The sequence below is a fragment of the Microcaecilia unicolor genome, chromosome 3, assembly GCF_901765095.1.
Source record: "Microcaecilia unicolor chromosome 3, aMicUni1.1, whole genome shotgun sequence".
NCBI classification, from domain to species: Eukaryota; Metazoa; Chordata; class Amphibia; order Gymnophiona; family Siphonopidae; genus Microcaecilia; species Microcaecilia unicolor.
In genome coordinates this window covers 491,078,350-491,106,162 of record NC_044033.1, presented here as the reverse complement: position 1 = coordinate 491,106,162, position 27,813 = coordinate 491,078,350, and the positions used below count along the sequence as shown (strand labels likewise).

General features: G+C 43.6%; 1 protein-coding gene across 2 annotated transcripts in view; it reads right to left on the bottom strand.

The window, feature by feature from the left end:
* Positions 1–27,813, bottom strand: part of DOP1A (DOP1 leucine zipper like protein A) — a 227,795-nt gene that overhangs the window by 14,216 nt on the left and 185,766 nt on the right. For both annotated transcript variants that reach the window (XM_030199075.1, XM_030199077.1), the window contains 8 exons: positions 26,287–26,366; positions 25,182–25,291; positions 24,078–24,227; positions 22,934–22,995; positions 22,571–22,723; positions 9,522–9,658; positions 8,199–8,254; positions 7,750–7,914 (listed from right to left, as the gene is read on the bottom strand). In XM_030199075.1, the coding sequence (XP_030054935.1) occupies positions 7,750–7,914; positions 8,199–8,254; positions 9,522–9,658; positions 22,571–22,723; positions 22,934–22,995; positions 24,078–24,227; positions 25,182–25,291; positions 26,287–26,366 (913 nt within the window). The remainder of the gene's footprint in view (positions 1–7,749; positions 7,915–8,198; positions 8,255–9,521; positions 9,659–22,570; positions 22,724–22,933; positions 22,996–24,077; positions 24,228–25,181; positions 25,292–26,286; positions 26,367–27,813) is intronic.

The following is a 27,813-nucleotide window of genomic DNA, read 5'->3' as shown; positions in this document are numbered from 1 at the left end:
AAACAGGATACCGGGCTACACAGACCATTGGTCTGACCCAATATGGCTATTCTTATGTTTAAAATTACCTAAGTACCAGTATAGAAAAAAAAGACCGAAACAGCACACAGACTCAACAAACTGGTAATCTAGCACTGTAACACATCAAGGTTGTAGTGTTGTCTTAAAGTAGGCCTCTGGAAACTAACATGTCTTCGGAAAACTCCCTGTGCCATGTTGTGCTAACAAGCACTTTTACAAGCAAAATCTATCAGGGTAGTGTCCTCCTGTTTCACTACTTTGGCTGTATGAAGGACCATCTTCATCACCAGTGGCAATGCATTGATTGTTCCATCATTTTATTCTTATTTGTTGCTTGTGACTTTGCAGTCTTCTTTGACGTGTGAGGAGTTTATATACTTGCCATGCCTGCCTCTCAATTATCTTGTGATGTGGCCATGAAGTGCGAATAATAAGCAAGGTTGCTGAGCTCTGCAGCAGCCCTATTATAAAAACAGAGTTTTAGTGCTATTTGAGAGCACCCTACGATGACAGTAGTTTACAAAGGAATGTCAAAGTCAATGAAAGGGAAAACATCCAAAACAATCAAGGATCTGTGTGTGGAGAAGGCCAACCAGACGCTGTCTACCACATAACAAACTAAGATGGTGGACCCCAAAGTCTGTGAGTGAGGAACACACAGAAAAAAAACATGCTCTTGAGGTGGACTTTGGCACTCTACTTAAAGAAATTCATGATTCGAAGACTGAAATAGTTGAAAAGGTAGTGGAGCAGTTTGAAGGAATAATCACTAGACTGACAGAGATGGAGGAGAGAGTGAAGGAGCTGGAAGATGCTCAAAAGGAGAGGAGGGAAGGGAAGGGAATAAACTAAGAAAAATGTAAGTACAAAAGTATTGCCATACTGTGAAAGACCAAAGGTCCATCAAGCCCAGCATCCTGTTTCTAACAGTGGCCAATCCAGGTCACAAATACCTGGCAAGATCCCAAAAAAGTACAAAACATTTTATACTGCTTATCCCAGAAATAGTGGATTTTCCCCAAGCCAATTTAATAATGGTCTATGGACTTTTCCTTTAGGAAGTTGTCAAAACCTTTTTAAAACTCCGCTAAGCTAACCGCCTTTACCACATTCTCCGGCAATGAATTCCAGAGTTTAATTACACGTTGAGTGAAGAAACAATTTCTCCGATTCATTTTAAATTTACTACTTTGTAGCTTCATTGCATGCCTCCTTGTCCTAGTATTTTTGGAAAGCGTAAACAGACGCTTCACATCTACCCATTCAACACCACTCATTATTTTATAGACCTCTATCATATCTCCCCTCAGCCGCCTTTTCTCCAAGCTGAAGAGCCCTAGCCACTTTAGCCTTTCTTCATTGGGAAGTCGTCCCATCCCTTTTATAATTTTTGTCGCCCTTCTCTGCATCTTTTCTAATTCCACTATATCTTTTTTGAGATGCGGTGACCAGAACTGAACACAATATTCGAGGTGCGGTCGCACCATGGAGCGATACAAAGGCATTATAATGTCCTCATTTTTGTTTTTCATTCCTTTCCTAATAATACCTAACATTCTATTTGCTTTCTTAGCCACAGCAGCACACTGAGCAGAAGGTTTCAACGTATCATCAACGACAACACCTAGATCCCTTTCTTGGTCTGTAACTCCTAATGTGAAACCTTGCATGGTTGCAAGAAAATAGAGGCTAAGATCCAATTTGAGAATTTTTGGAGCTCTTGAGATAGTAGAGCTGCTAGATGTCAGGGCATTTGTTAAAGACCTGCTGAACACCTGTTTCCCTGCGATTATTGCAGACCTTATGAGATAGTTCATGCTTTTCAGAAAACTTGACCTAAGCTTGGGCAAGGAAAATGGCCACAGACAATTAGTCTGTTTCCTTACATATCAGAAGAGGGAGTTTGTGGTGAAAGAGGCTTGGAAAATCAAACACACTGATATCTTCCATTTCTGATGGACCGTGTATCCACATCTTAGAACTGAAACCATTTGAATATATAAGGCGCTAATAAAGTATAGAGACATACTCTCTCAAGCTGGGTTGCATGCAAGCATCTGGCAAAACACAGCTGATGATGCTTAATAAGGATGAATGAAAATTCTTGCATTCCCTAAATGAGATAGAACATCATCTGGGCAAATATAAGATGGCAATGGGGTGTGAAATTGAGATATTCATGGACAATTTGAGGAGTCAGGCACAGCCTTCATGGTCTGCAAACAGAGAGAACTGCAAGAGGAGATAAACTTGGATGAGTAGCAAGAGACAGTTCTCCTGAAATAATGGAGAAGACAGCAGTGGGAAATCAGACAGAGGTCATCTTGGAGGGCACAGCAGCTACAGACGAGACTTGCACTAGAGGGCAGAAGGTGACAAGCATGGGTGGCTCCAACAAAGCCCCAGAGGGTGCACTGAATGCAGAAATGGAGTGTCTCCCAACAGATCTAGAGGATGGAAATTTGAGTCATTCCTTCACCTTGTTCCTTCAGTAATAAAGTTGAAGGACTCAACTTGATGACTGGAAAGACATGGGATGAGGGAGGGGGCAGGACTGGGAGAGTTAAATGTGCTGCTTTGGTAAATAATAGTATTAGAGCGAAAAAGAATGAAAGGAGCGAGTGATCTTGGGGCTTAGGGGTATGGGTTATAAGAAAGCACAGAAGGGAGAGGCAGAAGGTAGTTGAAGGGACGATATGCAATGAATAGGGAGGAAGGAAGACTGGGGACTAGGAAGATTAGTTATCTAGGTTAATAAGAGGAAGCGGGATGGGGGTGGCTTAAAGGGCTCTCAGGTATAATTACTGAAGCTCAGGAAAAATAAATGGCAGAGTTATTGCTTGGTTGTTGCTTGGATGGAGACGTGCATGATTAATCAGAGTTAGGGGAAGAGGAGAGAGAGGAGAAAGAAAGGAATGCGCATACTGGGAGCTGGGAGTGAGGGCACTTAAATATCCATATAAAGCAGAGGAATACCATGACATATTTAGCTAAGAAAAAAGTGGAAGTTGCTTTTTTGCAGGAGGTGTGATTGATGCCGTCTGAGATGGAGAAATTAGAGAAAAAAAAGAAAGAGAGGGTTGTTGTGACAGTACTGCCAAAAAAAGTCTTAAAGGCTGCCTTTTGTAGTCTATCAGGAAGGGAGACACACACAAGGGTCAATGATCTGGGTGGTGGGTAGAGTGGATGAACAAGAACTTTTCATGTTGAGTATGTATGCCCTGAATGGGCCAAAGGTGAATTTCTTCTAAAGATGCTTTCTGCATATTGTATTGTATACCCACGGTCTAAATGGCACTTAGCGCATGTTAAGCTTTAGTCAAAGGGCCTCATATTGCTAAAATGAGGAGGCAATGGGGTGGTGGAGTCTGGTGCTTAGCATTGATTTTCAGCACTAGGCACCTAAACGTAGGTGAATAAATTGCAGGTCTTAATTTAGGAAAAATTTTAACGGAAAACTTCAGTTCTTGAATTCTGCGGAAAATTCTTCTAAATTCAGGTACTAAGTTTTTTTTTCTTCTGAAAATGGACCCTAATGTGTTTAAACCCTACTCCACTCTGTCTGAGTGACCCTTGAAGAAGGGGAGGCCAAGAATGGAAATCTGAATACAGAAAATTTTACCAGTAGAAGAATGCTTTACTTTACTTTAGAAGGGACTAATATTCCACTCTCATCTCTAAAGATTCGAAGCGGATTACAGGGCAAAAGAAACCAATGACAATTATATTGGGATGACAGTTACATAATAAGATGAGATATTGTTACATAGTAAGGAGCACATTTACAGTGTGCTAATACAAAGCTTTTTTAGAAGAACAGGTCTACAAATTAACATAATTTAAACTGGTTGTGCACGTAAGTCAATTCTTAACTAGATTGTGATATACATATTTTTTGAATAGTGCAGATTTTAAGGCTTTACGGAAAAGAGTATAGCAGTAGATGTTAAGTGCAAATGTTGGTAGTGAGTTCCAAGTTTTGGTGGCTTAGTAAGATAATAGGGTTGAGAAAGCTCCTTTGAGGTGGAATTCCTTGAAGGATGGATAGGACAGCTCAATCTGTCTGGAATTCGCTCGGAGGAAGGAAAGGTGAGTAGTGGAGTGTCTCAGGGATCGGTGCTGGGGCCGATTCTGTTCAATATATTTGTGAGTGACATTGCTGAAGGGTTAGAAGGTAAAGTTTGCCTATTTGCAGATGATACTAAGATCTGTAACAGAGTGGACACCCGGGAGGGAGTGGAAAACATGAAAAAGGATCTGAGGAAGCTAGAAGAATGGTCTAAGGTTTGGCAATTAAAATTCAATGCGAAGAAATGCAAAGTGATGCACTTAGGGAATAGAAATCCACGGGAGACGTATGTGTTAGGCGGGGAGAGTCTGATAGGTACGGGCGGAGAGAGGGATCTTGGGGTGGTAGTATCTGAGGATTTGAAGGCGACGAAACAGTGTGACAAGGCGGTGGCCGTAGCTAGAAGGTTGTTAGGCTGTATAGAGAGAGGTGTGACCAGCAGAAGAAAGGGGGTGTTGATGCCCCTGTATAAGTCGTTGGTGAGGCCCCACCTGGAGTATTGTGTTCAGTTTTGGAGGCCGTATCTTGTTAAGGATGTAAAAAGAATTGAAGCGGTGCAAAGAAAAGCTACGAGAATGGTATGGGATTTGCGTTACAAGACGTATGAGGAGAGACTTGCTGAACTAAACATGTATACTCTGGAGGAAAGGAGAATCAGGAGTGATATGATACAGACGTTCAAATATTTGAAAGGTATTAATCCGCAAACGAACCTTTTCCGAAGATGGGAAGGTGGTAGAACGAGAGGACATGAAATGAGATTGAAGGGGGGCAGACTCAAGAAAAATGTCAGGAAGTATTTTTTCACGGAGAGAGTAGTGGATGCTTGGAATGCCCTCCCGTGGGAGGTGGTGGAAATGAAAACGGTAACGGAATTCAAACATGCGTGGGATAAGCATAAAGGAATCCTGTGCCGAAGGAATGGATCCTCAGGAGCTTAGTCAAGATCGGGAGGCGGGGCTGGTGGTTGGGAGGTGGGGATAGTGCTGGGCAGACTTATATGGTCTGTGCCAGAGCCAGTGCTGGGCAGCGGGACTGGTGGTTGGGAGGCGGGGATAGTGCTGGACAGACTTGTAAGGTCTGTGCCAGAGCCGGTGGTTGGGAGGCAGGGCTGGTGGTTGGGAGGTGAGGATAGTGCTGGGCAGACTTATAAGGTCTGTGCCCTGAAGAGCACAGGTACAAATCAAAGTAGGGTATATACAAAAAGCAGCAAATATGAGTTATCTTGTTGGGCAGACTGGATGGACTGTGCAGGTCTTTTTCTGCCGTCATCTACTATGTTACTATGTACAGTGGGGGAAATAAGTATTTGATCCCTTGCTGATTTTGTAAGTTTGCCCACTGACAAAGACATGAGCAGCCCATAATTGAAGGGTAGGTTATTGGTAACAGTGAGAGATAGCACATCACAAATTAAATCCGGAAAATCACATTGTGGAAAGTATATGAATTTATTTGCATTCTGCAGAGGGAAATAAGTATTTGATCCCCCACCAACCAGTAAGAGATCTGGCCCCTACAGACCAGGTAGATGCTCCAAATCAACTCGTTACCTGCATGACAGACAGCTGTCGGCAATGGTCACCTGTATGAAAGACACCTGTCCACAGACTCAGTGAATCAGTCAGACTCTAACCTCTACAAAATGGCCAAGAGCAAGGAGCTGTCTAAGGATGTCAGGGACAAGATCATACACCTGCACAAGGCTGGAATGGGCTACAAAACCATCAGTAAGACGCTGGGCGAGAAGGAGACAACTGTTGGTGCCATAGTAAGAAAATGGAAGAAGTACAAAATGACTGTCAATCGACAAAGATCTGGGGCTCCACGCAAAATCTCACCTCGTGGGGTATCCTTGATCATGAGGAAGGTTAGAAATCAGCCTACAACTACAAGGGGGGAACTTGTCAATGATCTCAAGGCAGCTGGGACCACTGTCACCACGAAAACCATTGGTAACACATTACGACATAACGGATTGCAATCCTGCAGTGCCCGCAAGGTCCCCCTGCTCCGGAAGGCACATGTGACGGCCCGTCTGAAGTTTGCCAGTGAACACCTGGATGATGCCGAGAGTGATTGGGAGAAGGTGCTGTGGTCAGATGAGACAAAAATTGAGCTCTTTGGCATGAACTCAACTCGCCGTGTTTGGAGGAAGAGAAATGCTGCCTATGACCCAAAGAACACCGTCCCCACTGTCAAGCATGGAGGTGGAAATGTTATGTTTTGGGGGTGTTTCTCTGCTAAGGGCACAGGACTACTTCACCGCATCAATGGGAGAATGGATGGGGCCATGTACCGTACAATTCTGAGTGACAACCTCCTTCCCTCCGCCAGGGCCTTAAAAATGGGTCGTGGCTGGGTCTTCCAGCACGACAATGACCCAAAACATACAGCCAAGGCAACAAAGGAGTGGCTCAGGAAGAAGCACATTAGGGTCATGGAGTGGCCTAGCCAGTCACCAGACCTTAATCCCATTGAAAACTTATGGAGGGAGCTGAAGCTGCGAGTTGCCAAGCGACAGCCCAGAACTCTTAATGATTTAGAGATGATCTGCAAAGAGGAGTGGACCAAAATTCCTCCTGACATGTGTGCAAACCTCATCATCAACTACAGAAGACGTCTGACCGCTGTGCTTGCCAACAAGGGTTTTGCCACCAAGTATTAGGTCTTGTTTGCCAGAGGGATTAAATACTTATTTCCCTCTGCAGAATGCAAATAAATTCATATACTTTCCACAATGTGATTTTCCGGATTTAATTTGTGATGTGCTATCTCTCACTGTTACCAATAACCTACCCTTCAATTATGGGCTGCTCATGTCTTTGTCAGTGGGCAAACTTACAAAATCAGCAAGGGATCAAATACTTATTTCCCCCACTGTAGTTGATCATAAAGAAATAAAATGTCCTCATGCATATTCAAAACATAAGAATAGCCACACTGGGTCAGACCAATGGTCAATCTAGCCCAGTAATCTGCTTTCAACAGTGGCCAAATAGTAGTAACATTCCATGCTAGCAATCCCAGGCAAGCAGTGGCTTCCCTCATGTCTATCTCAATAGCAGACTATGGACGTTTCCTCCAGGAACTTGTCCAAATCTTTTTTAAACCCAGATACGCTAACTGCCATTACTATATCCTCTGGTAACGAGTTCCAGAGCTTAACTATTCATTGAGTGAAAAAATAGTTCCTCCTATTTGTTTTAATAGTATTTCCATGTAACTTCACTGAGCATCCCCTAGTCTTTATAATTTTTCGATTCACTTTTACTCGTTTCAGGATTTTGTAGACCTCAATCATATCCCCCCCCCCCCCCCCCCAGGCCATTTCTTCTCCAAGCTGAAGAGCCCTAACCTCTTTAGCCTTTCCTCAAGAGAGGAGCTCCACCCCCTTTATCATTTTGGTCACTCTTCTCTGAACCTTTTCTTATTCTGCTATATCTTTTTTGAGACATGGCAACCGGAATTGAATGAATACACCATGGAGCAATACAGAGGCATTATAATATTCTTGGTCTTATTTGCCATCCCTTTCCTAATAATTCCTAGCATCCTGTTTGCCTTTTTGGCTGCCACCACACACTGGGCAAAAGATTTCAGTGTACTGTCTACAATGACATATTAGCAAGCAAAATCTATAGAGACTGTTTACTTACATCTGAAACTGCGGCAAATTTTCGGAAGGTAATGCCAAAGCCAAATCCAGAAATTTACAAGCAGACAAGTAAAGATTTAACCATCTCTGGCTGTTGTATGATGTGGAAAAGCCATTGCCTCCTGTGTATGTTGTTTCCAAACCAGCCACAGATGGGCCAGAAGTCCTAAAATGAACAGAATATAATTAATAGATGTGCTGAATTATAGAGGCTGGCACTGAGAAGGTATTAGCCAGGTATTTCCTTCATATACAAAGGGCACTTTGCAAACTTAATCCTGCCTTTGGTTAATTATATGTACATGACATCCCAGTTTTCCCCTACAAATATGCATTAAATACAAATAAGAAAGTGTTATTCTGAACCATCCCATTAGAAGGTACCTAATGATCCAACAGCCTATTGGTTTTCTGGCAAGGAAAAATCTACTTTCAAAGAACAGAATTTACCTTGAAATATCTTCATCAGCAGTAAGCTCCTGCTCCATTAGCAAGAACACTTGAACCTGGAGGTTAAAAGTCACATTTAAAATGCTATCTTGTAAACAAAGGCAATCAGAACTCAAATCAAAAACACATAAAGGTAGATCTATTGTATGCAAAATCTATCTCATGCATATTCATTGTGGTAATCCAGAAAATCTGCTCTACAGTGAGTTTACATGGCCAGCTCTGGCTGTGGCACTAAGAGCTTGTTGCACAAAGTCAGTTGTAAAATACAGCTGCCTCAATACAATTTACCAAGTCGCAAACAGTGACCGATGAACAAAGGGAATCGCATGCAAATGAGCTTCATGGATCCCCCTTTGTGCATCGGTCCCTGTTTGTTTCTCTGATGCAGACCCAATCTGACTCCCCCCCACACTACTCAGCATAGGAGCCACCTTTTTAACATTTTTGGGGGTGCTACCCCCAGTGGAGATCACCCCTCCCTGGACACATACAAGGAATTTATTCAATATTGGGGGTGCTCAAGCACCCACAGCAGCCACCGAGTTGGCTCCTATGCTCCTCAGGAACAAATGCCTGGTGGTCCAGGGGACTCCTGAACCCCCCCCCCTCCTGGCTCCACAATGCATGCAATCCCCTGTGGTCCAGTGAACCCATGACCCTCCTCCAAAGCAAGAATGGCCATGGTTGTCTACTGATCCTGACCCCCCAAGCCTCGCCACAGGCGTCCCTCCCAAAAGCAACAATGGCCCTGGTGGTTTAGTGACCCTTTCCCCTCCTCCCTCCTGTACCTGGAAAAAGACGGAGGCAGGAGCAACATCTCCCACCCTCCTGCCTCAGGGCCCCACCTTAACAGCACTTGCACAACTCAAATCACTGGGGTTAACAGTGAGCCAGCACAATGAGTAGCTTAAGTTAAATGCTGCTACGGTATTTAACTTTATCTGTATACTCCACATCACGATCTGTGTAGGTAGTGAGTCTGAACATCTAGACAGCACAATCACAGTGCCGGCACTACTCACTGAGCTGCTGAATACTGCTACTATCTAGATAACTTTCCAGCTTGCCCTCACCCTGACCCAGGCATAGCCCAAAAATACACAAACAGTATCGGGCTGCTTAGTGATTTAAATGGCCTGATATCTGTAAATTTTCTGAAATAATGTATAGGATGGTTAATATGTACATTATTTAGGCTGCAATTTGATCAGCATTTCCAAGGATCAGATCAAGAATATAACCCCCAGTTAGAGAACACATTAGTGAAAACAGGCCTTCACCATTATTATTATTTTTTTTTTTAGTGCAATAGACACATACCAATTCCGTGATCATGGTCGGCCACAGGGAAGTTAAGTGCTGTGGAGACATTCGTAAGAGCAACACTCGAAAAAACAGGAAGACTTGGGAATGAAGTGTGGGCACTTGGGGCAGACGCAGACTCTCGACCAATCTTTCTGAAACAGGAACAGAGGACCCTCTCTTTAGAACCAGAGAATAAAACAATCTTCATGGGCTTCTCTTCAGAAGGGTTTGCTCATTAAAGCAATTAGTTTCAGAACATATGAACTGCATACTTACTTTGACAATTCATGCTTTATACTTCTTTGTATTCTGGACTCCTTTTCCTTTATGTTATTTATTAGGATTCATTTATTTATTAGGATTTATTTACCACCATTTTGAAGGAATTCACTCAAGGCAGTGTACAGCAAGAACAAGTCAAACATACAGCATTGTACAGTCAAAATAATGCATCAAAATACATTAATACAACAATAATCTAACATGTGAACTTCATTAGAATGATTCTCTTGAGAACAGTGTTTGAGACTAGTTTCTAAAACCTGTAGATGCAAACTCATGTAGAAGTTCATTTACCACCAACAATGCTAACATGTTATTTACTACAAGGCGTATTATATAAAACTAGTAAAAAAGGCCCGTTTCTGAGAGCAATGAAACGGGCGCTAGCAAGGTATTTGTTTTGTGCAATGAATGTCTTGAAGGGGATTTTGCGCCAGGGTGGCCCCCCTCCCTCCCTGATGGAAGTGTGTGTTTGTGACAGAGAGACAGTGTGTGTGTGTGTGTGTGGGAATGAGAGTGTGTGCCAGGGTGGCCCCCTTCCTTCCCTCTCTCCCTGGCAGATGGAAGTGTGTGTTTGTGAGTGAGAGAGAGTGATTGTGGGCGAGTGTGTTTGTGAGACAGAGAGTGAGTGTGTGTGTGTGAATGAGAGTGTGTGGCAGGGGGTCGCCCCTCCCCCCTTACCTCCCTGCTTCCTTGCCTGCCTGCCAGTGAAGGGGAGGGATGTCACTCCTGCTAAGCATGCTAATCGTGTGATCTGTGTGAACTGGTGGAGTAAGGAGTGCAGCTGTGTGGGTTTATGTTTTTTGCTAATCGTCTGTTGTCTCTGAAATGGTGGAGGAAGGAGTCCACTTGTGTGTGTGTCTTTGTTTATTTTTGTAGTAACGCTGCTGTCGCCCTGGCGCTCCTCAGCAGCGGTGATTAAGGCTGTGGAAGTCCGTTTGTATTGTGGAGGAAGGAGTCCACTTGTGTGTGTATGTCAATTTGTTTACCTAGCGCCGCTGCATTTCCCTCGCCCCTCCCCCCCTTACCTCTCTGCTTCGTTGCCTGCCTGCCAGTGAAGGGGAGTGATGTCAGTCCTGCTGAGCATGCTAATCATGTGATCTGTGTGAACTGGTGGAGTAAGGAGTCCAGCTGTGTGGGTTTATTTTTTTTTTGCTAATCGTCTGTTGTCTCTGAAGTGGTGGAGGAAGGAGTCCACTTGTGTGTGTGTCTTTGTTTATTTTTGCAGTAACGCTGCTGCATTTTCTTCGCTGTCGTCCTGGCGCTCCTCAGCAGCGCTGATTAAGGCTGTGGAAGTCCGTTTGTATTGTGGAGGAAGGAGTCCACGTGTGTTTGTGTGTATCTGTAAATGTGTTTACCTAGCGCCGCTGCATTTCCCTCGCTGTCCCCCTCGCGGTCGTGTGCTGCGCTGATTAAGGCTGTGGAAGTGCGTTTGGTGTTATGTTCACCCGCCCTCGACGTAATGACGTGCTGACGTGAAGGCGGGGCGGCGATGCTGTTGGGACGTCATGGGGACGTCACGACGTTCCGACGCGAGGGCGGGGCGGACACTTGTGGGGACACATTCCGATCACTGCTGCCTCACACATTCCGGAAGTTGCAGCTTCACTTAGAACGTTGGGGTTGCGAATTATGTGCGGAAGAGGCGTGGCCGAGGGCAGGTCTATGAGTGACAGTGAGTGGTGCATGAGTGACAGTGAGGGGCAGGGAGTGGTGCATGAGTGACAGTGAGTGGTGCTGACGGGCAGTGCTTCCCTGGGTGAGAATTATTTATATAGATGAGCCCTGGGGTAAATAGTGTGCATTAACAGTGTTAATAACTAAACTTTTTGGAAAGTTTTAAATTGCTTCAATTAAAACTTTCAGGTTCTTTTACAGCAGCAGTATAGATAGGGGCAGATCAACAATATTTAACATAATTACATAATTATGTGTTCTGCAAACTGAATCCTTGAGCAGTAACTACAACTTGTGAGGCGGTGATTATACAGGTCATTCCACACACACAGTGAGAGCATGTAAAAAGTTTTGAAAGCTTCTGGAAAAGAGATCTGTTCCAGGCTCTGTTGATAATGTCAGTAACTTGTGAGGACTGCTGTCCTGCTGAACCTCAGAGGGTAGTCAGTGTTATACTTTATGGGACCATTAATGTGCTGCCAAGAAGTGGTGTCATCCAGGCTGCCATTACTTAAAAGAAACCCTCAGCATTCCCTGGAGTGAATTAACTGGTTTGTTGCACATTCCTATGTGACTACTTGTCAGCTGCACACATTATCTGTCATTATCAAAAGAAAACTCCCAAATATTGTAAATTAAGTGCTTCTATCTAATAGCTAAAAGGCAATGCTTGCCAATATGTTTTGGGGGAAGGGTGACTTTGGCAAAGTAACTGTAATTTCCGAAAATTACTAAAAAACAACCTGTTCAATAAGGCATACCACAATGATCCATCCTAAATACTAGACAACAAAACCCATACCGGAACTGGACATAACCGATCTCTCTATACTTGACTACCTCAATACTCTATCATGAATAAACTTTAACGCAATACCACTTTATTTCTCATTACGATAATGAATTCTCTATACCTGATTACTTAATCTACTCTGTCACTTATGAACTTTAATGCAATACCACTTTGTATTTTTCATTCCGGAAATGGTGATTGCCACTACGGAACAATGTAAGCCACATTGAGCCTGCAAATAGGTGGGAAAATGTGGGATACAAATGCAACAAATAAATAAATAATATGACAGAAAAAACTATTGGTGGAAAAAACAGTCTGCACCTTGGGCAAGAGGAGTCCAGCTCCAATGACACTGCCAGCCTGGAGGCTTCCTCCTCTGAAGATGCAACTGGCCCAGCTGCTCACATGCATTCAAAACACCTCAGGTAACTAAAACAAAAAGTCTACTCACCATCCCCATACTATCTCTTTCCCTAAGCCCATCTACTCCCACATTCTGTTCTTTCCCTCAGCCCATATCTCCCATATATTTTCCCCACAATTTTTTTCTCTATCCATTTCCTCTCCCTCACATGCTCTCTTTTCAAAATACACACTCTCCTTCAACTTCATCCCAACAAGTTTAAATCCCCACCAACCATTCCCACCAGTCAGTCTCTCATATCTCTTAAAACAATTTTTTTTTACACAGGCAGCAAGCAGGAAACAGGAAAAAATAATTAACCCCCCCCACCGGAAATCAATATAGCAAATTACCTCACCCAGGCTGACAATTAATCATCATTTAACATGTTTCTCAATTAACAAACACTCCAGCTGAGCTGAATCAAAGAAAACATTATTAAAATCAGCAAACTTAATTATACACTTGCAGGGGACCATCAAAAATAAAGCTAGCCCCTACTGCAAGTGCATGGGATTTTAATTAAAGAAAAGTTTTTCTACTTCATTGGGTGGAACATGCCTCATCAGGAAGAACTTGAATTTTACCATCACAAAAAAGGAAAATTTTCTTTTTAAATATCAGATCTTATGGATATTTTATCTTTTTCACAGGTTAAAAATACTAGAAGAGTAGCCCGAGTTGCGAAGTTTCAAAGAAATTTGACAAATCAGGAATATACAACAGCAGGTTCATCCTCCTGAGCTACATTTTTCAGCAAATAATAACAAATAGAAACACTAATCATGTCAGCATCTGATATCTCAAGGAAGTTTTAGAGTTAACAACTAAATAAAATCTCAGCAGAGAATAATGAACAAACTGGAAAATTTAGTAGTCTCAAATATTTAGTCTCCATCTGATTCTCCACAGACAGAACAAGCCTATTTTTAATAACCAAAGTTCTAGCTGCCTTTAGAGTCCCAATATGATTGTTCATTCAAGACTGCAAACTGGAGAGCCTATAATCTGTATCCACTTGCTGGGAAAAATCACAAGGCAGAGAGACTGGACTTTTCAATAGTTCTTCCACATGTCCAACAAGTTACTTCTTCTGTAGGTGCACTAGAGACATCAATGGGCCTCACACAAGAAGGTTAGACATCAAACATAATGGACTTGAAAGGATTGTTTGAAGATAGTACTGGTACAGATTGGTCCATAAAGCCAATGGGAATGGGGAACCATCTTGGTAAAACCTCAAAGCTGATGGACTCAATGAAGTTACAGGGGGATGAGGGGAAGGGACAGGGCCTTTCTCCTGACTAGAGAGACACTAAATGTTGGGCTAGGAGGTACAGGGCCCACCAAAGTGCCCTGAACCACCACAACATGTCAATCAATAGGGCCGACCACACACGAAGGAACAGAGGAATCATAATTAGTTTTGGCTTTCTACTTCCCCATGGGACCCTTCTCCAACAAACACCTGCTATGATGATAAATAAAGGCCAAAAGGATGAGTTCTACTCATTTTGATTGCTTTTGGACTCCAAAGCTTTAGGCATGCCCCTGCGGCCATACGTTGTAGAAGCAGGGGTATTTTTATCCGCTGCAGTCAGCCTGCTCAGATATCACCACCCAGGGCCGACTGGCAGACCTCCGACATTCAAAGCACAAGTCCTCCAGCCAAAGAGGTCCTTCGCACACACCACCAGGTATCAAACTCTCTTCTCCCCTCCCCATCCTCTTCAAGCTCTACCAAGTTTTGAGGGTTTTTAAAAAAAATCCCCTATACGTTCACCAGCAACTTGATGATTTTGTCACCTCTCCAACAATTATTCTGATTTTTTCTGGCACCATATAGATGTTTGGGAGTTTAAGTACCATGCAGTTCAAATTCACTTACTGTTCTCACACTCATAAGAATAGTGTAGGAGTTCAGGCAGCATATGACTCAGATTTATGGAGGACTACACTGCGCAATGGGGGCAAGTGGGTTCTGGTGATAGAGTCAGGTGATCACACTTAGGGTTGAAGGAAGCTGCCACTGGCCCTCAAGACTTACAGTGAAGAACACAGTACCTCAGTAAATAACAAAAGGAGGAAAATTGTGGTTTTATCTGCTAATAGTTTTCCTTGAGTTCAACCAGACCTGTCCAGAATGCATGGATTACATCCCTCAACCAGTAGATGGAGACAGAGACCTAACAAGGTTTGAGGAAGCCCTGTAAGAGGCACTATGCAGCACCAGCTCATCAGGACTTCTGTAACAAGGCAAACATGAATCCAAAAAATAATCCCCATCTTAAATCAATTTAATTGGAAAAAGAAATCCAAAGCACTGAAATAAAACAATTTTCCTCGACATCATAGAGTATAAACCAGTATCTTACCATATACTTCACCTACGCAAAAAGGTAAACAAACTGAAAAACTAGCAAACCAAGCCTCTCGACTGGTCAGGTTGGACTTAAGGAAATAAAAGTTAACAGTTACGCTAAATTTTTCCTTCCTTTTTGTCTAGACCAGTCAGAATGCATGGGATGTAGCAAAGCAATCCTCAAACTGGGCAGGATGCACAGTCACCTGCCACCAAAACACTAGTGACAAAAATAGCATCTTCTCTGGCATATCCAATCTATAATGCTTGGAGAACGAGTGCAGAGAAGACCAGGTAGGAGCTCTGCAAATTTCAGAAGTTGAAATGGATCAAGGTGTGCTTCAAAATCTTTCAGGAGCCTCTCAACTTTTGAAAATATAAACTGAAATAATCACCACCTTCAGCCAACATGTAATAGTTGCCATAGTAGCTGCTTCCCCTTTCTAGCAATGCCAAACAAAACAAACAAGCGTTCAGATCTCCAAAAATCATGCCACTTCAAAGCAGGGCTTTATTTCCAACTAGTATGCACCAGTACACAGTACTGGCACCTTTTTTCCTGCCAGCCATAGGTGCCCCAACTGTGACCTTCCCCGCCTACTAGAACCGGTGCCTTATCTCTCTCTCCCTTGATGTGCCATCACCGCAATCAATCCCTCCCTCCTTTCCATTGACACCTCTGCTGGGCTGGTGCTGGTCAATAAAAGATGCCCAGTACCACGGCTCTGCACCTGTCCTGGAAGTTTACATCAGAGTTGATGGGACTGACAGAGGAAGCAGTTGCGACACGCAGAAAGCCATGGTCCCATGCATCTTCACTGGTTGTTTACCAAAACGGGCTCAGGAGAGGTTGCAATGGGAGGGAGGGAAGGACAAGTGTGGTGAATGACAGTGGCAGTGTGGGGGACAGAGAGATGAGTGGTGAGGAAGAAAGAAATGGGGAGAGACACAGAGGGGCAATACTGGATGGGAGGGGGGAGAGACAGCAGAGAGGTGAAATAGGGGTAATGTTCAATGGTGGGAGGGGTGCAAGAGAAAGAGAGTACATGTTGGGAGTGATGAGAGAAATGGGGATATGTTGGACTGTTAGAAAGGAGATGCTGGACTGCAAGGGTGGGAGGGAGAGAGAAATAGGTATGGTGGAACAATGTGAAAGAGGCCATTGGCTGGAGGAAGGCTTAGCAAGGAGTGGATAGGCAGAAAAGAAAAGTATCGGAAAGAGATAAAATAGAAAGATCTATAACAAAGACAGCATGCAGTGACTTCTTGGGGGTTTCAGTAAAATTTCTATCTGTATATTTCTATTTTCAACTTATGGTGCCTTGTTCTATATTTGATGAGGGGCTGTCTGTTTTGCTTGTGTGACTGAGGTATGGCATCCTGCTAGTGTTATTTGCTCTAAAGGCTGGTTTCTTGGGGTTTCAGGTTCAGTTTTTCACCACACATTTTGATTTGTAATTTGTAGTCATTTACTTTGCGTATGGTGAGGCTGTATCCATGTTGTGTGTAAATGTGACCAAGGTGAGGTTCTGCTGATGTGCAGTTTCTGTGTAGAGAATCCTGTGAGCAAGGTGAGGTTCTGCTGATGTGCAGCTTCTGTGTAGAGAATCCTGTTTCCTCTGTTTTCCAAATAAGAGGGATGTTGGTATTCCAGGGACTGGTGTAATATTTGAAGTGCTGCTTTTTATATGCTCTTTGGCAGGCAACAGTGGGTGTGTCTACTGTGGAGATGTGGCTATGGGGGCAGAACCAAGGATTGTCACCCTGTCCCCTACCGTTGGCCCTGTATGATTATCAGCACCTTTTTTTCCTAGGGAAAAAAAGCACTGCTTCCAAGTAACATAATAGCGCTCTATGAAAATCCAAGAGATGAAGAACACTATACTCATTTCTCCAAACTTTCCAACGAAAGGAGAGCAAGGTCAAACCTGATTCACATAGAAAACCAAACAAGCTTTAGGGAGGGAGGAAGAAGTGTCTTAACAGAACTATTGCTTCACAAAAATACAGAGAGCTCTCGATAGGATGAGGTCTGGAGCTCTGAAATTCACCTAGCTGAAGAGATGGCTACCAAAAATACCACCTTCAAAATAAGATCTTTCAAGGTTGCTTTCTTAAAGCGCGGCTAAGGCTTGAACGACAAACTGATATTCCAAGATGGGACCACTGGCTGTACTGGTGGCCGTAAATAAGCCAATCCTTTAAAGCAGTGCACAACCTCTATACATGACCTCAGAATCAGGACATTACAGCAATATGCACTTTTAAAGACACTAGAATCAGGCCATTTTTTTAGGCCTTTCTGCTAAATAAAATTTGTGCAATAGGCAACCAAAAAGGAGAAAGATCTTTTCTTACCCCAAGCTTCAAAAATTCTCCAGACTCTAGCATAGAATAATGTGGTAAAATGCTTTCTCATTTGTAATGTAATAACTCCACCCTCATAATCCTTATGCCTTTGATGCACCCTCTCAAGGGCCAAGCTGTAAGACAAAAGTGAGATGGGTCACCCAAGAACATAAGGTCTTCCACTAGAGGACTCTTTTCCTGAGGAAACCTCAGGCTCTCCCCCACAAACAGCCAAATGCCATCAATGTACTAAAGATGCCTTGCACCAACAAGGATCACCAACCCTGGAGGAGAAGCTAACTTCTACAAAACCTAGCCCAGCATGGACAATGGGGAAACACATACAACATTCTCCACCCCTCTCCCACCAAACCATTCCTGTAGAAGAGCATCCAACCCTGCAGCACATACAAATGGATGCCTCTCTTGCCAATGATAAGACTTTGTGAGAAAACTGAGGTAAGCTACTGCTATGGCACAGTTGGACAGGATTCAGACTGCTTGACCCGCACCAAACTGCAGAAAGTTTTCAAAGTTTTTTGTATAGCGTGAATTAACAAGCACCTAATCGACCAGGATGCTTTGGTCACTGACAACCTGCCTTGAACCACCTAGGCCAGACAATAAGCACCTAAACCAAGACTGTCATCCAGTGTCATCATTAAACTCTGGGGAGTTTCCAGGTACATGCCTTTCAACAGATTTACAGTTCATAGTAAAAACCATAGAAAAACGATAGCAGATAACAGCCAAATAGCCCATTCAGTCTGCCCATCCACCACTATCTCCTCCTTTCCCTAAGGGATCCCAAATGCCTGTCCAACACTTTCTTAAATTCAGACACATACCTCACCATCTCCCTCAGGAGGTGATTCCAAAGCGTCCACCACCCTTTCCATGAAAAAGTATTTCCTTATGATTACTCCTGAGCCTATAACCTTTTAACTTCATCCTATGCCCTCTCATTCCAGAGTTTTCCTTCATTTGAAAGAGGCTCACTTCCTGTACATTAATGCCACAGAGGTATTTAAATGTCTCTATCATACCCCCTCTCTCCCACCTTTCTTCCAAAGCACACATATTGAGAACCTTGTTTGTCCCCATATGCTTTATGAAAAAGACCACTGTCCCTATATGTTTTATGACAGAGACCACCTACTAATTTTGTAGCCACCCTCTTGACCGACTCCATCCTGTTTATGACTTTTTGTAGGTGCAGTCTCCAGAACTGCACACAGTATTTTAAATGGGGCCTCACCAGATACTTATACAAGGGCATCTTCACCTCTTTTTCCTGTTGGCCATTCCTCTCCCTATGCACCCGAGCATCCTTCTGGCTTTGACCGTCACCTTTTCTACCTGTTCGGCCACCTTGATATCATCATCAGACACAATCACCCCCAAAGTCTTGCTCTTCTTTTGAAAACAGAAGTACTTCACCCCCTACACTATACCTTTCCCTTGGATTTTTGCAACCTAAGTGTATGACCCTTCATCTTTTAGCATTAAATTTGAGTTGCCAATTACTGGACCATTCTTCAAGCTTCACCAGATCCCTCTGCATACTATCCACGTTCTCTGGGGTGTCTACCCTATTACAAAGTTTGATATCGTCCGCAAAGAGACAAACCTTACCAGACAGTCCTTCCGCAATATCACCCATAAAGATGTTAAAAAGAGCCGGTCCAAGGACCGATCCCTGCAGTACACCAATGATAGCATCCTTTTCTACGGAGCAAACTCCATTTACCACTACCCTCTGTCTTCTTCCACTTAACCAATTTTTAACCCAGTCAGTCACTTTAGTGCCCATACCAAGGGCACTCAGTTTATTTATCAGTCACCTGCGCGGAACCGTGACAAAGGCTTTGCTAATATCCAAGTACACCACATCTAGCGCCCTTCCCATATCTAACCGTTTGGTCACCCAGTCAAAGAAATCAGATTTGCCTGACAAGACCTGCACGCCTCTAGTGAAACCATGGTGTCTCAGGTTCTGCAGTCCATTCAATATAGAAACCTCACAATCCTCTGCTTTCGAATAATTTCCGCTAGTTAAATCACCACCAAGGTCAGACTAAAAAGTCTGTAATTCCCTTCCTCCTCCTTACTTCCACTCTTGTGCAGAGGGACCACATCCATCCTTCTCCATTCCTCCAGGACCACTGCAGACTCTAAGGAAGCACTGAACATGTCAGACAACGGACCTGCTAAAACTTCCCTTTGAGCAACCTCGGATGTATTCCATCAGGCCCTATCGCTTTGTCTATTTTTAGCTAGCTCCTCACGAACACAGTCTTCTAAGAATCGGTCCTGGTCTACCAAACATCTGTTCCCATTAGCACAGGGCCGTGCCTAGGGTCTCTGGTGCCCCCCTGCAGACTATCAGTTGGCACCCCCCCCCCCCCCCCCCCCCGGTGTGGCACAAGATGCAAAGGAAATAGGAGCTGAAAGATAGAGTGCATCTTTGCTATCTAACTGGGCACATATATCATTCTCAATAGCAATCATGGCAAGGCTTACAAGCCTTTCTTGCGAAATACTTGATCGCAAATAATTTTTTATGATTTTTAACCGTGAAAATGATCGCTCACCACTTGCCACACTGACAGGAATTGACGAGTGCGAAGGGAAGGCTGGAGGCGCTTTCAAACAAACATTTTCAGTTTTGTTTCTTGATGGTTTGGTGTGGAGGAGTGAGACGTCGGCAGCGCTTTCACTGACGCTCAGCTGCTGTGACGTCGGAGGTAAAGGATTTAAAGCCCCCAGGGCAGCGTGGAGCTGAGGTAAGCGGTGAGGGTAAGCATTGCGGCGGCGCCCTCCAGAGGTCGGCGCCCCCCTGCGGTGCTTACCCCGCTTACTGTGTTGGCACGGCCCTGCATTAGCATTTGTTTTCTGTGGTCCTACCCCTGGCCTTTCATCTGTGAACATAGAACAGAAATAACTGTTAAGCAGTTCAGCTTTATCCTTATCAGCTTCTACATATTTCTCCCCTTCACCCTTGAGTCTCACTATGCCACTTTCACACTTCCCCCTATCACTTACACATCTAAAAAACATCTTGTCCCCCAGTTTTACCGTACTGGCAATCCTTTCTTCTATTTGCATTTTTGCTTTACCGACAGCTTTTCCAGCTTCTCTAGCTTTTCTAGGCATTTTGCCTGTCTTCCTCTTTCTGCGTCTTGTAACTTATGAAGGCTAACCTTTTTTCCTTTACCTTTTCTGCTACTACATTTGAGAAACAAAGGGGACGTCTTTTTCTCTTACTTTTACATACTTTTCTAACATGAAGGTTTGTCGCCTTTAAAAGAGCTCCTTTCAGTTTTACCCACTGCTGTTCTACTTCCTTCAGCTGTTCCCATCCAACGAACTCTTCCTTGAGATATTCTCCCATCTTGACAAAGTTAGATCTTTTGAGTCTAGAACCTTTAATCTTGAATAAGCCATCTCCTCATGTAGCTTAATACTGAACTAAACCATCCGGTGATTGCTAGATGGCAAATGATCACCCACCGTAACATCATAAACACTCTCCCCGTTTGTAAGCACCTAATAGCTTTGTTCCATGTGGGTTCCATTACCAACTGCTGGAACAATTCTTCCTGTAGAGAATTCAAGGTCCCCTTGCTTCTAGACGACCCCAAGCAGGGACACCCCAATCAATGTCTGGCATATTAAAATCACCTATCAGTAGTACTTCCCCTTTCATAGCCATCTTGTGAATGTCTTCAATTAAATCTCTATCTATTTCTTCTGAATGAGAGAGGCCTGTATATTACACCAATTTAAATACTTTTTTCATTCCCTCTTTCAAGATTAACTCACAGTGTTTCTTCCTTACCCCATATGTCCTGCAATTCTGCCACTTTAACATTATTCCTAACATATAATACCACTCCTCCACCCTTTTTACCTACCCTGCCTTTCCTGAATAGATTATAGCCAAGTATAACTATATCCCAAGTCCAAAGCAAGAGAAGAGGATGCCACAAAACACAACCAGCCAACGGGATGAAGTCGAAGAGTCCTTTATTCAAAGCACCAGTAACAGGACCAGAAATGGTCCGTGTTTCGGCAGTAAAACCGCCTGCTTCAGGGGTCACAATACAAGCAAAGGTAAAAAAGCCAAGCAAAAGTAAAAAAACCAGAGAAACCTGGTGCAAAACACTAGCACAGCCAAGTAAATCCATCTATAGTGTCAGACGGACGGAGAAGCACCTGACAAACTGTACTCCATATTACATTGCTGTTTGTTTATGCACTAAGAGCGGCTTTTTGTGGTGTCTAACTTATGGCGCTAATGTATAGAATTACCACCTAAATAAAAGCTTGAATGGATGACTAGCACTCCAGCTGGGTCGCATGAACTCTTCAGCAGACCAGTCTGCTACTGCACAGAATGCCTATCATCATCTGTTGGAGACACAGAATACTGGTGAGCTGGTGTTGCATAGTGCCTCTTAAGGGGCAGACTGCCCGGCTCAGAGGTATCTATCTGTTGGTTGATGGGCATAACTCATGTGTTCTGGACTGATTTGATGGATAAGAAAAAAACACCAATCAATCTATCCAGTCTGCCCAGCTATCCTGTTCACACTGCTGAAGAAACATACCAGCTGTCAATCACATAGCGTGACCGACTGCAAAATTTCTGGTTATCTAAAAATATCCATTATGCTCCATAATTGTGGACAGAAGAGTGTACAAGATACCCACTTAGTTCCCTTCAGCACCACCTCTTTCATGCCTAAACAAAAATTTATTGCCTTGCTTGTTCTGATTTATATGTATTATTGCTTTCTGATAACAGCAGTGCATGGAGCCAGAATCAAGCTCACATGACTTCTGTCACTTGTCAACTTGGGGCATTCTTCCTAAGCTTTCTTAGAAAGTTTCTGGGCATGCATGTGGGATGACAGAAGAAGCAGAGCCAGATTCAACATAAAATGATCTGCTTTCCTTCTGGAGTATATAGAAAGGTTTTGCAGAGTAAGAGGCAGAGCAAAAATCAATGCTGTAAATCCTGACAACAGAAAGATTCCAACAAGAACAGTGAATTCACAAACCCTAAAAAACAGAACTGGAAAATTCAACTCTATAAACAAAAAACACATCTACAAAATAGGGACAGAGCACCTACTTTCTTCAAGGAGTCCTTGACCCTTGAAGTGTGTAAATTTTAATTCAGTTTTTACCTTGTATATCTGGAAGATACTTCTGGTACTGGTCAACTTCACTGCTGAAAATGGCAAAAGCCAATCTTCGGAGAAGCATGGCCCGCTGCTCTAGTTCGGCATCACGATTAGTGAACAGACTCAGAGAACTGCTCTGTGCCACAGCCACTCGAGCTTGAAACAAAGTACAAACAGAAGATTCATTTTGGCATTACTGTCACCCACTTTATCTCAGCTGTTCAAATTATCTGAAAACTTAGGTGCCTTTAGATTTCCTTTTACATATATACACACATACAAACATATACATACATACACACACACACACAACTGAAGTTAAGTACCTATATGTTTGTCAGACATAAACTGGGCCCCGATACTCACTCATCAAATCTCGGAATGTGGTTTTGTCATGGGTCATCAGGTGGTCCATAATGGCTCTCCAACTAAAAATGAAAAAATAAGAATAGTGATTAAGGAAAAGAATGTCTGCATCCAGTTCAAAGAAGGGTGACCAAAATGATAATGGGGATGGAATTCCTCTCATATAAGGAAAGGCTAAAGATGAAACAGGTAGGGCCGCCGAGAGACTGGGCCGGGCCTGGGGCAAGGCCGCTCCCAGGGTTCCGCCCCAGGCCCCTCCCCCCGCCACCCCCCCCCCCCCGAGGTCATCTTCGTTGCCGCCCCCCTCCATCCACCACTGGGCTGGACCCTCCTGAATTCAAATCATAGCGCCTCACCTTGACCTCACTCCGTGTGAAAGAAGCGCATTAGCGGCAGTCTGCAGATTGCCTTCTTTCGGGCCTTCCCTCCCTGTGTCCAGCCCTTGCGCAAATTATGTCAGACGAGGGCGGGACACAGGGAGGAAAGGCCCAAAGGGAGGCGACCTGCAGACTGCCGTTGCTGCGCTTCTTTCACACAGAGCGAGGTCGGGGTGAGGCGCTATGATTTGAATTCAGGGGGGCCCGGCCCGGTGATGGACGGAGGGGGGCGGGTGGAGGGGACTGCGACACCAAGCCCCCCTTGGAGGCCCGGGCCCGGGGAATTTTGTCCCCCTTGCCCCCCCCCATCTCGGTGGCCCTGGAAAAAGGTTAGGGCTCTTCAGCTTGGAAGAGAGATGGCTGAAGGGGATATGATTAAAGTCTACAAAAACCTAAGTGGAGTAGAATGGGTAAAAGTGAATCAATTTTTTACCATTTCAAAAAGTACAAAGACTAGGGGATACTCAATGAAGTTACATGGAAATATTTTAAAAAACAAATAGGAGGAAATATTTAGAACTTGTTGCCAGCGGTTAGTGTATCTGGGTTAAAAAAGGTTTGGGCAAGTTCCTGGAGGAAAGGTCCACAGTCTGCTACTGAGTGCTGAACATAATAGCCATACTGGATCAGATCAGCACCCGGGTCTAAAACCTAGGAAACTGCTTTGCAAGGTTTTATGGCCCAAGCTAGCTTAAGAGCGCTATGTGTATTAGTCACGTTGTCTAAGGCTGTGTCAAAGGAGTGCAAACTAAAAAGAGAGAACTTACTGACTAACACAGGAAGCATCCATTTGGAAGAAAGTGGAATCCATAAATAGATCAAATGCTTCTTTCTTCCATGCTCTCCGTGTATACTGATAGCCACTGAGGCTGCTCAGCAGCTGAACACAGGCTCGGTAGCTGGGGGCATTGTGAGCACTAAGAGAAATGAGCAAAAGACTTGGGCAATTAAACAACCACACAAGCAATATACTTCTATATCACAAAATAATACAGCAATATGGCAGATGAAAGCAGAGAAAGAACACCCAGTTTGTCCAGTCACTCTGTCCAAATTGTCAAGCATATACCCCAGATGTCAGCCACACAGTGAAATTGCCTGGGTAGACGAGCACACGCGGTCTCCTTTAGTTCTCAACCAGCATCACTTCCTTCTCATATCTACATGATTTTAGAATAATTTAAGGAGCTACAAATACTAGTGTGGCTGTTGCACAAACATCTAGCCTCTTGAGTCCCTGCCTAATAGACCCAGCTATCCAAACACCTTTGTTTCCAGTAGGAATTCTAGCTATTACAGCACTTTCAACCTTCCAGACAGACCCAGCCACTAGTATGATCAAACTAGCTACAGTTGCTATTGAAACCCCTTGGTCCTTTTTGCAGACTTCAGGTTATGTGACAGACAAACATATGTGTAGCCTCCATACACACAAGTTTAGGTGTTTGCACTTACACAAATAGATTTGAAAATTCAAAAGTATTCCCACGTTTTAACCCAGAAAAATTGTGCACCTCAAACAGCAGTATAAATATGAGCACATAGTTTTCCAGGGGTAATTTCAAAACAGAAATATGCATACCATTTCCTTTTTGAAAATACAGCAAAGTCAGCACAGCGAAAGACATACATACATTTTTGACCCATATGTGCAGTTATAAAATTACCTTCAAAATATAGTAGCAGAGTTTTGGAGACCAGCCCACCCTCTTCTTCAGATTAGGACTGGAAAGCTCATGTGTATGACCCTGACATAATAATTGCACTGTGGGTGCAACAAAAGGTGCCCCGACCTGCAAAGAATTCTGTATTCTCCGAGCACACTAATAGCTACCACCCAGAACTCTCACCTCAAGAAATCACAACAATACCTGTGATTGCGCAGATAGGGCACAACATAGTGCATAATATTCACAAGCAGTGGGATAACTCTCTCCTTTTCATCACTGTAAAACACCATATCCAAGAGATGGGCCAGCACCTGTAACAGAGACAAAGAGAAGCCTGATGACACCCAGATCTGCACACAGCCCTTCTATATGTTCATAGTGGAATCTTCTGTTCAAACATTTAGCACAGCGTGGACAGTAATCCAGGATGCAAACATAGCAGTGCTTAGTTTTCTGGCCAGGCTGCTACAACTAGTACGTTCACTCTCCAAACTGCCTTTGTGTCTGAACCACATTGGAACACACCATATGGTTTTCTATAGTCATTGCTGCTACATATGCTTTGAGAATTGGATTTGCAAATAAATTTAGCCAAAAACATACTTTTGCACATTGTTGGGTAGACTTTTAGTCTGTGACCCAAATCACTTTACGACAGATCTTGATTGGCTGCAGTGGGCTTAGAAGACAACTCCATTAGTAGAGAAATAAGGCTAGTGCTGGACAGACTTCTATGGTCTGTCCTGAAAATGGCAAGAACAGATCAAAATCAGCTTGATATACTATGAGTGTATCTTAGAGGAGGAGAGGTAGACATTGTAAGGTTGATAGTGAGTAAAATGTCAGTTAGCTTACCGTTCGCTAAACAGGAAGTACCGCTGGGCTACCACAGCAGCCCAGCGGTACTTCCCACCACTAATTATTTTTGCAGCGCCGGAGTGTACTCGGGAAGTGCCACACGCTGCCCGGTTACCGCTGGGTTAGCGCAGGAGCCCTTACCGCCACCTCAGTGGGTGGCAGTAAGGGCTCACCCCCAAAATGGCAGTATGGCAAGTGCTTTACTTGCCACATGGCCATTTCCTATAGGAAAGAGAGACTTCCCTTTTACCCACTGCGGTAAAAGGGGGCCTCAGCGCATGTGAAAACACGTGCCGCAGCCTGGTAAAAGGGGCGTTATGTTCTTTAAATGATGGTTCAGAAGAAGAACAGCAAAAAAAACTACTACTAGCACAAAAGTCACTTTTCAAAATAAATGCATAAAAAGGCATTAAGATTAAGTTTCCAGCATGTTGGACAAACCTCTTACCTCAGATAGCAATGTAAGTGCATGGACACTGTAAACAGACGGTGTAATAGTTGATGTTTCCATGGCTGGAGATAACACATCTAAATTGAGGGAAAAAAGTCTCATGAAGAATATAGACAAATAATCAAGATAAGGTATACAGATCAAGTTTTATGAATTTGTTTTCCTTGGTTCTAAAGCTTCCTCCTGGCTATTTTGGGCTTCCAACTAAATCAGAATTGACTTAACACTTTATCTTTCTTTAATTTTCACACTTTTTGGAGTAAAAGGCATCCACTTATCAGGCTCACAATTTCTGTCATTATAAACCTCTCATTCTTCGAGGTCTTCCTTTCACTGTTCATGGTATAGTAGTGCTTTATCGCTATTTATTGATGCCAGCCTGTCGATCAGCACAATAGCAGGAACAGATATCCTGCTTATTTTCGAAGGAGGTTGCCGGCCACCTTCCGACACAAATCGGGAGACGGCCGGCCATCTCCTGAACCTGGCCACATCGGTATAATTGAAAGCCGATTTTGGCCGGCTCCAACTGCTTTTCGTCGCAGAGCTGGCCAAAGTTAAACGGGGTGTTTCTGCAGGGTATGGAAGGTGGGGCAGAGGCGGGACGGGGGCGTTGTTAAGACATGGCTGCCTTCAGCCAATAATGGAAAAAAGAAGGCCGGCTTGGCCGGCTCGGATGAGCATTTGGCCGGCTTCACTTGGTCCATTTATTTGTATTACTCCATGGAGCAACCGCACCTCGAATACTGTGTGCAATTCTAGTCACTGCATCTCAAAAAAAAATATAGTGGAATTAGAAAAGTTACAGAGAAGGGCGACGAAAATGATAAAGGGGATGGGACAACTTCCCTATGAGGAAAGGCTAAACGGGATAGGGCTTGGAGAAAAGATGGCCGAGGGAAGATATGATTCACATCTACCTGTTCCACTCCACTCACTATTTTATAGACCTCTATCATATCTCCCTTCAGCCGTCTTTTCTCCAAGCTGAAAAGCCCTAGCTGCTTCAGCCTTTCCTCATAGGGAAGTTGTCCCATCCCTCGTCGCCCTTCTCTCCACTTTTTCTAATTCCACTATATCTTTTTTTGAGATGTGGTGACCAGAATTGCACACAGTATTCAAGGTGCGGTATCATCATGGTCAGATACAAAGGCATTATAAATATCCTCATTTTTGTTTTCCATTCCTTTCCTAATAATACCTAACATTCTATTTGCTTTCTTCGCCGCCGCCGCTGCTGCATCATCTGCCTCAAGGAAAGAAACACTGCAGCTAATGGAACTATAAAAGAAAGCATCTTGGCAGTACTACCTCTGGGAAAACAAAATGCTTAGCTCAGTACATTCCTGCGTCCATATACCAGTGGCAAAACCTATAGGTGTTTTAATAATTAACATGGAGAACGGTCCAACTGATAGTAAGCCTCACAGATTCTGATATCAAACACTATACTAACCCTAGTAGCGCTTTAGAAATGTTAAGTAGTAGTAGTAGTATACTGCATGATATCCCAGTAAATTCATT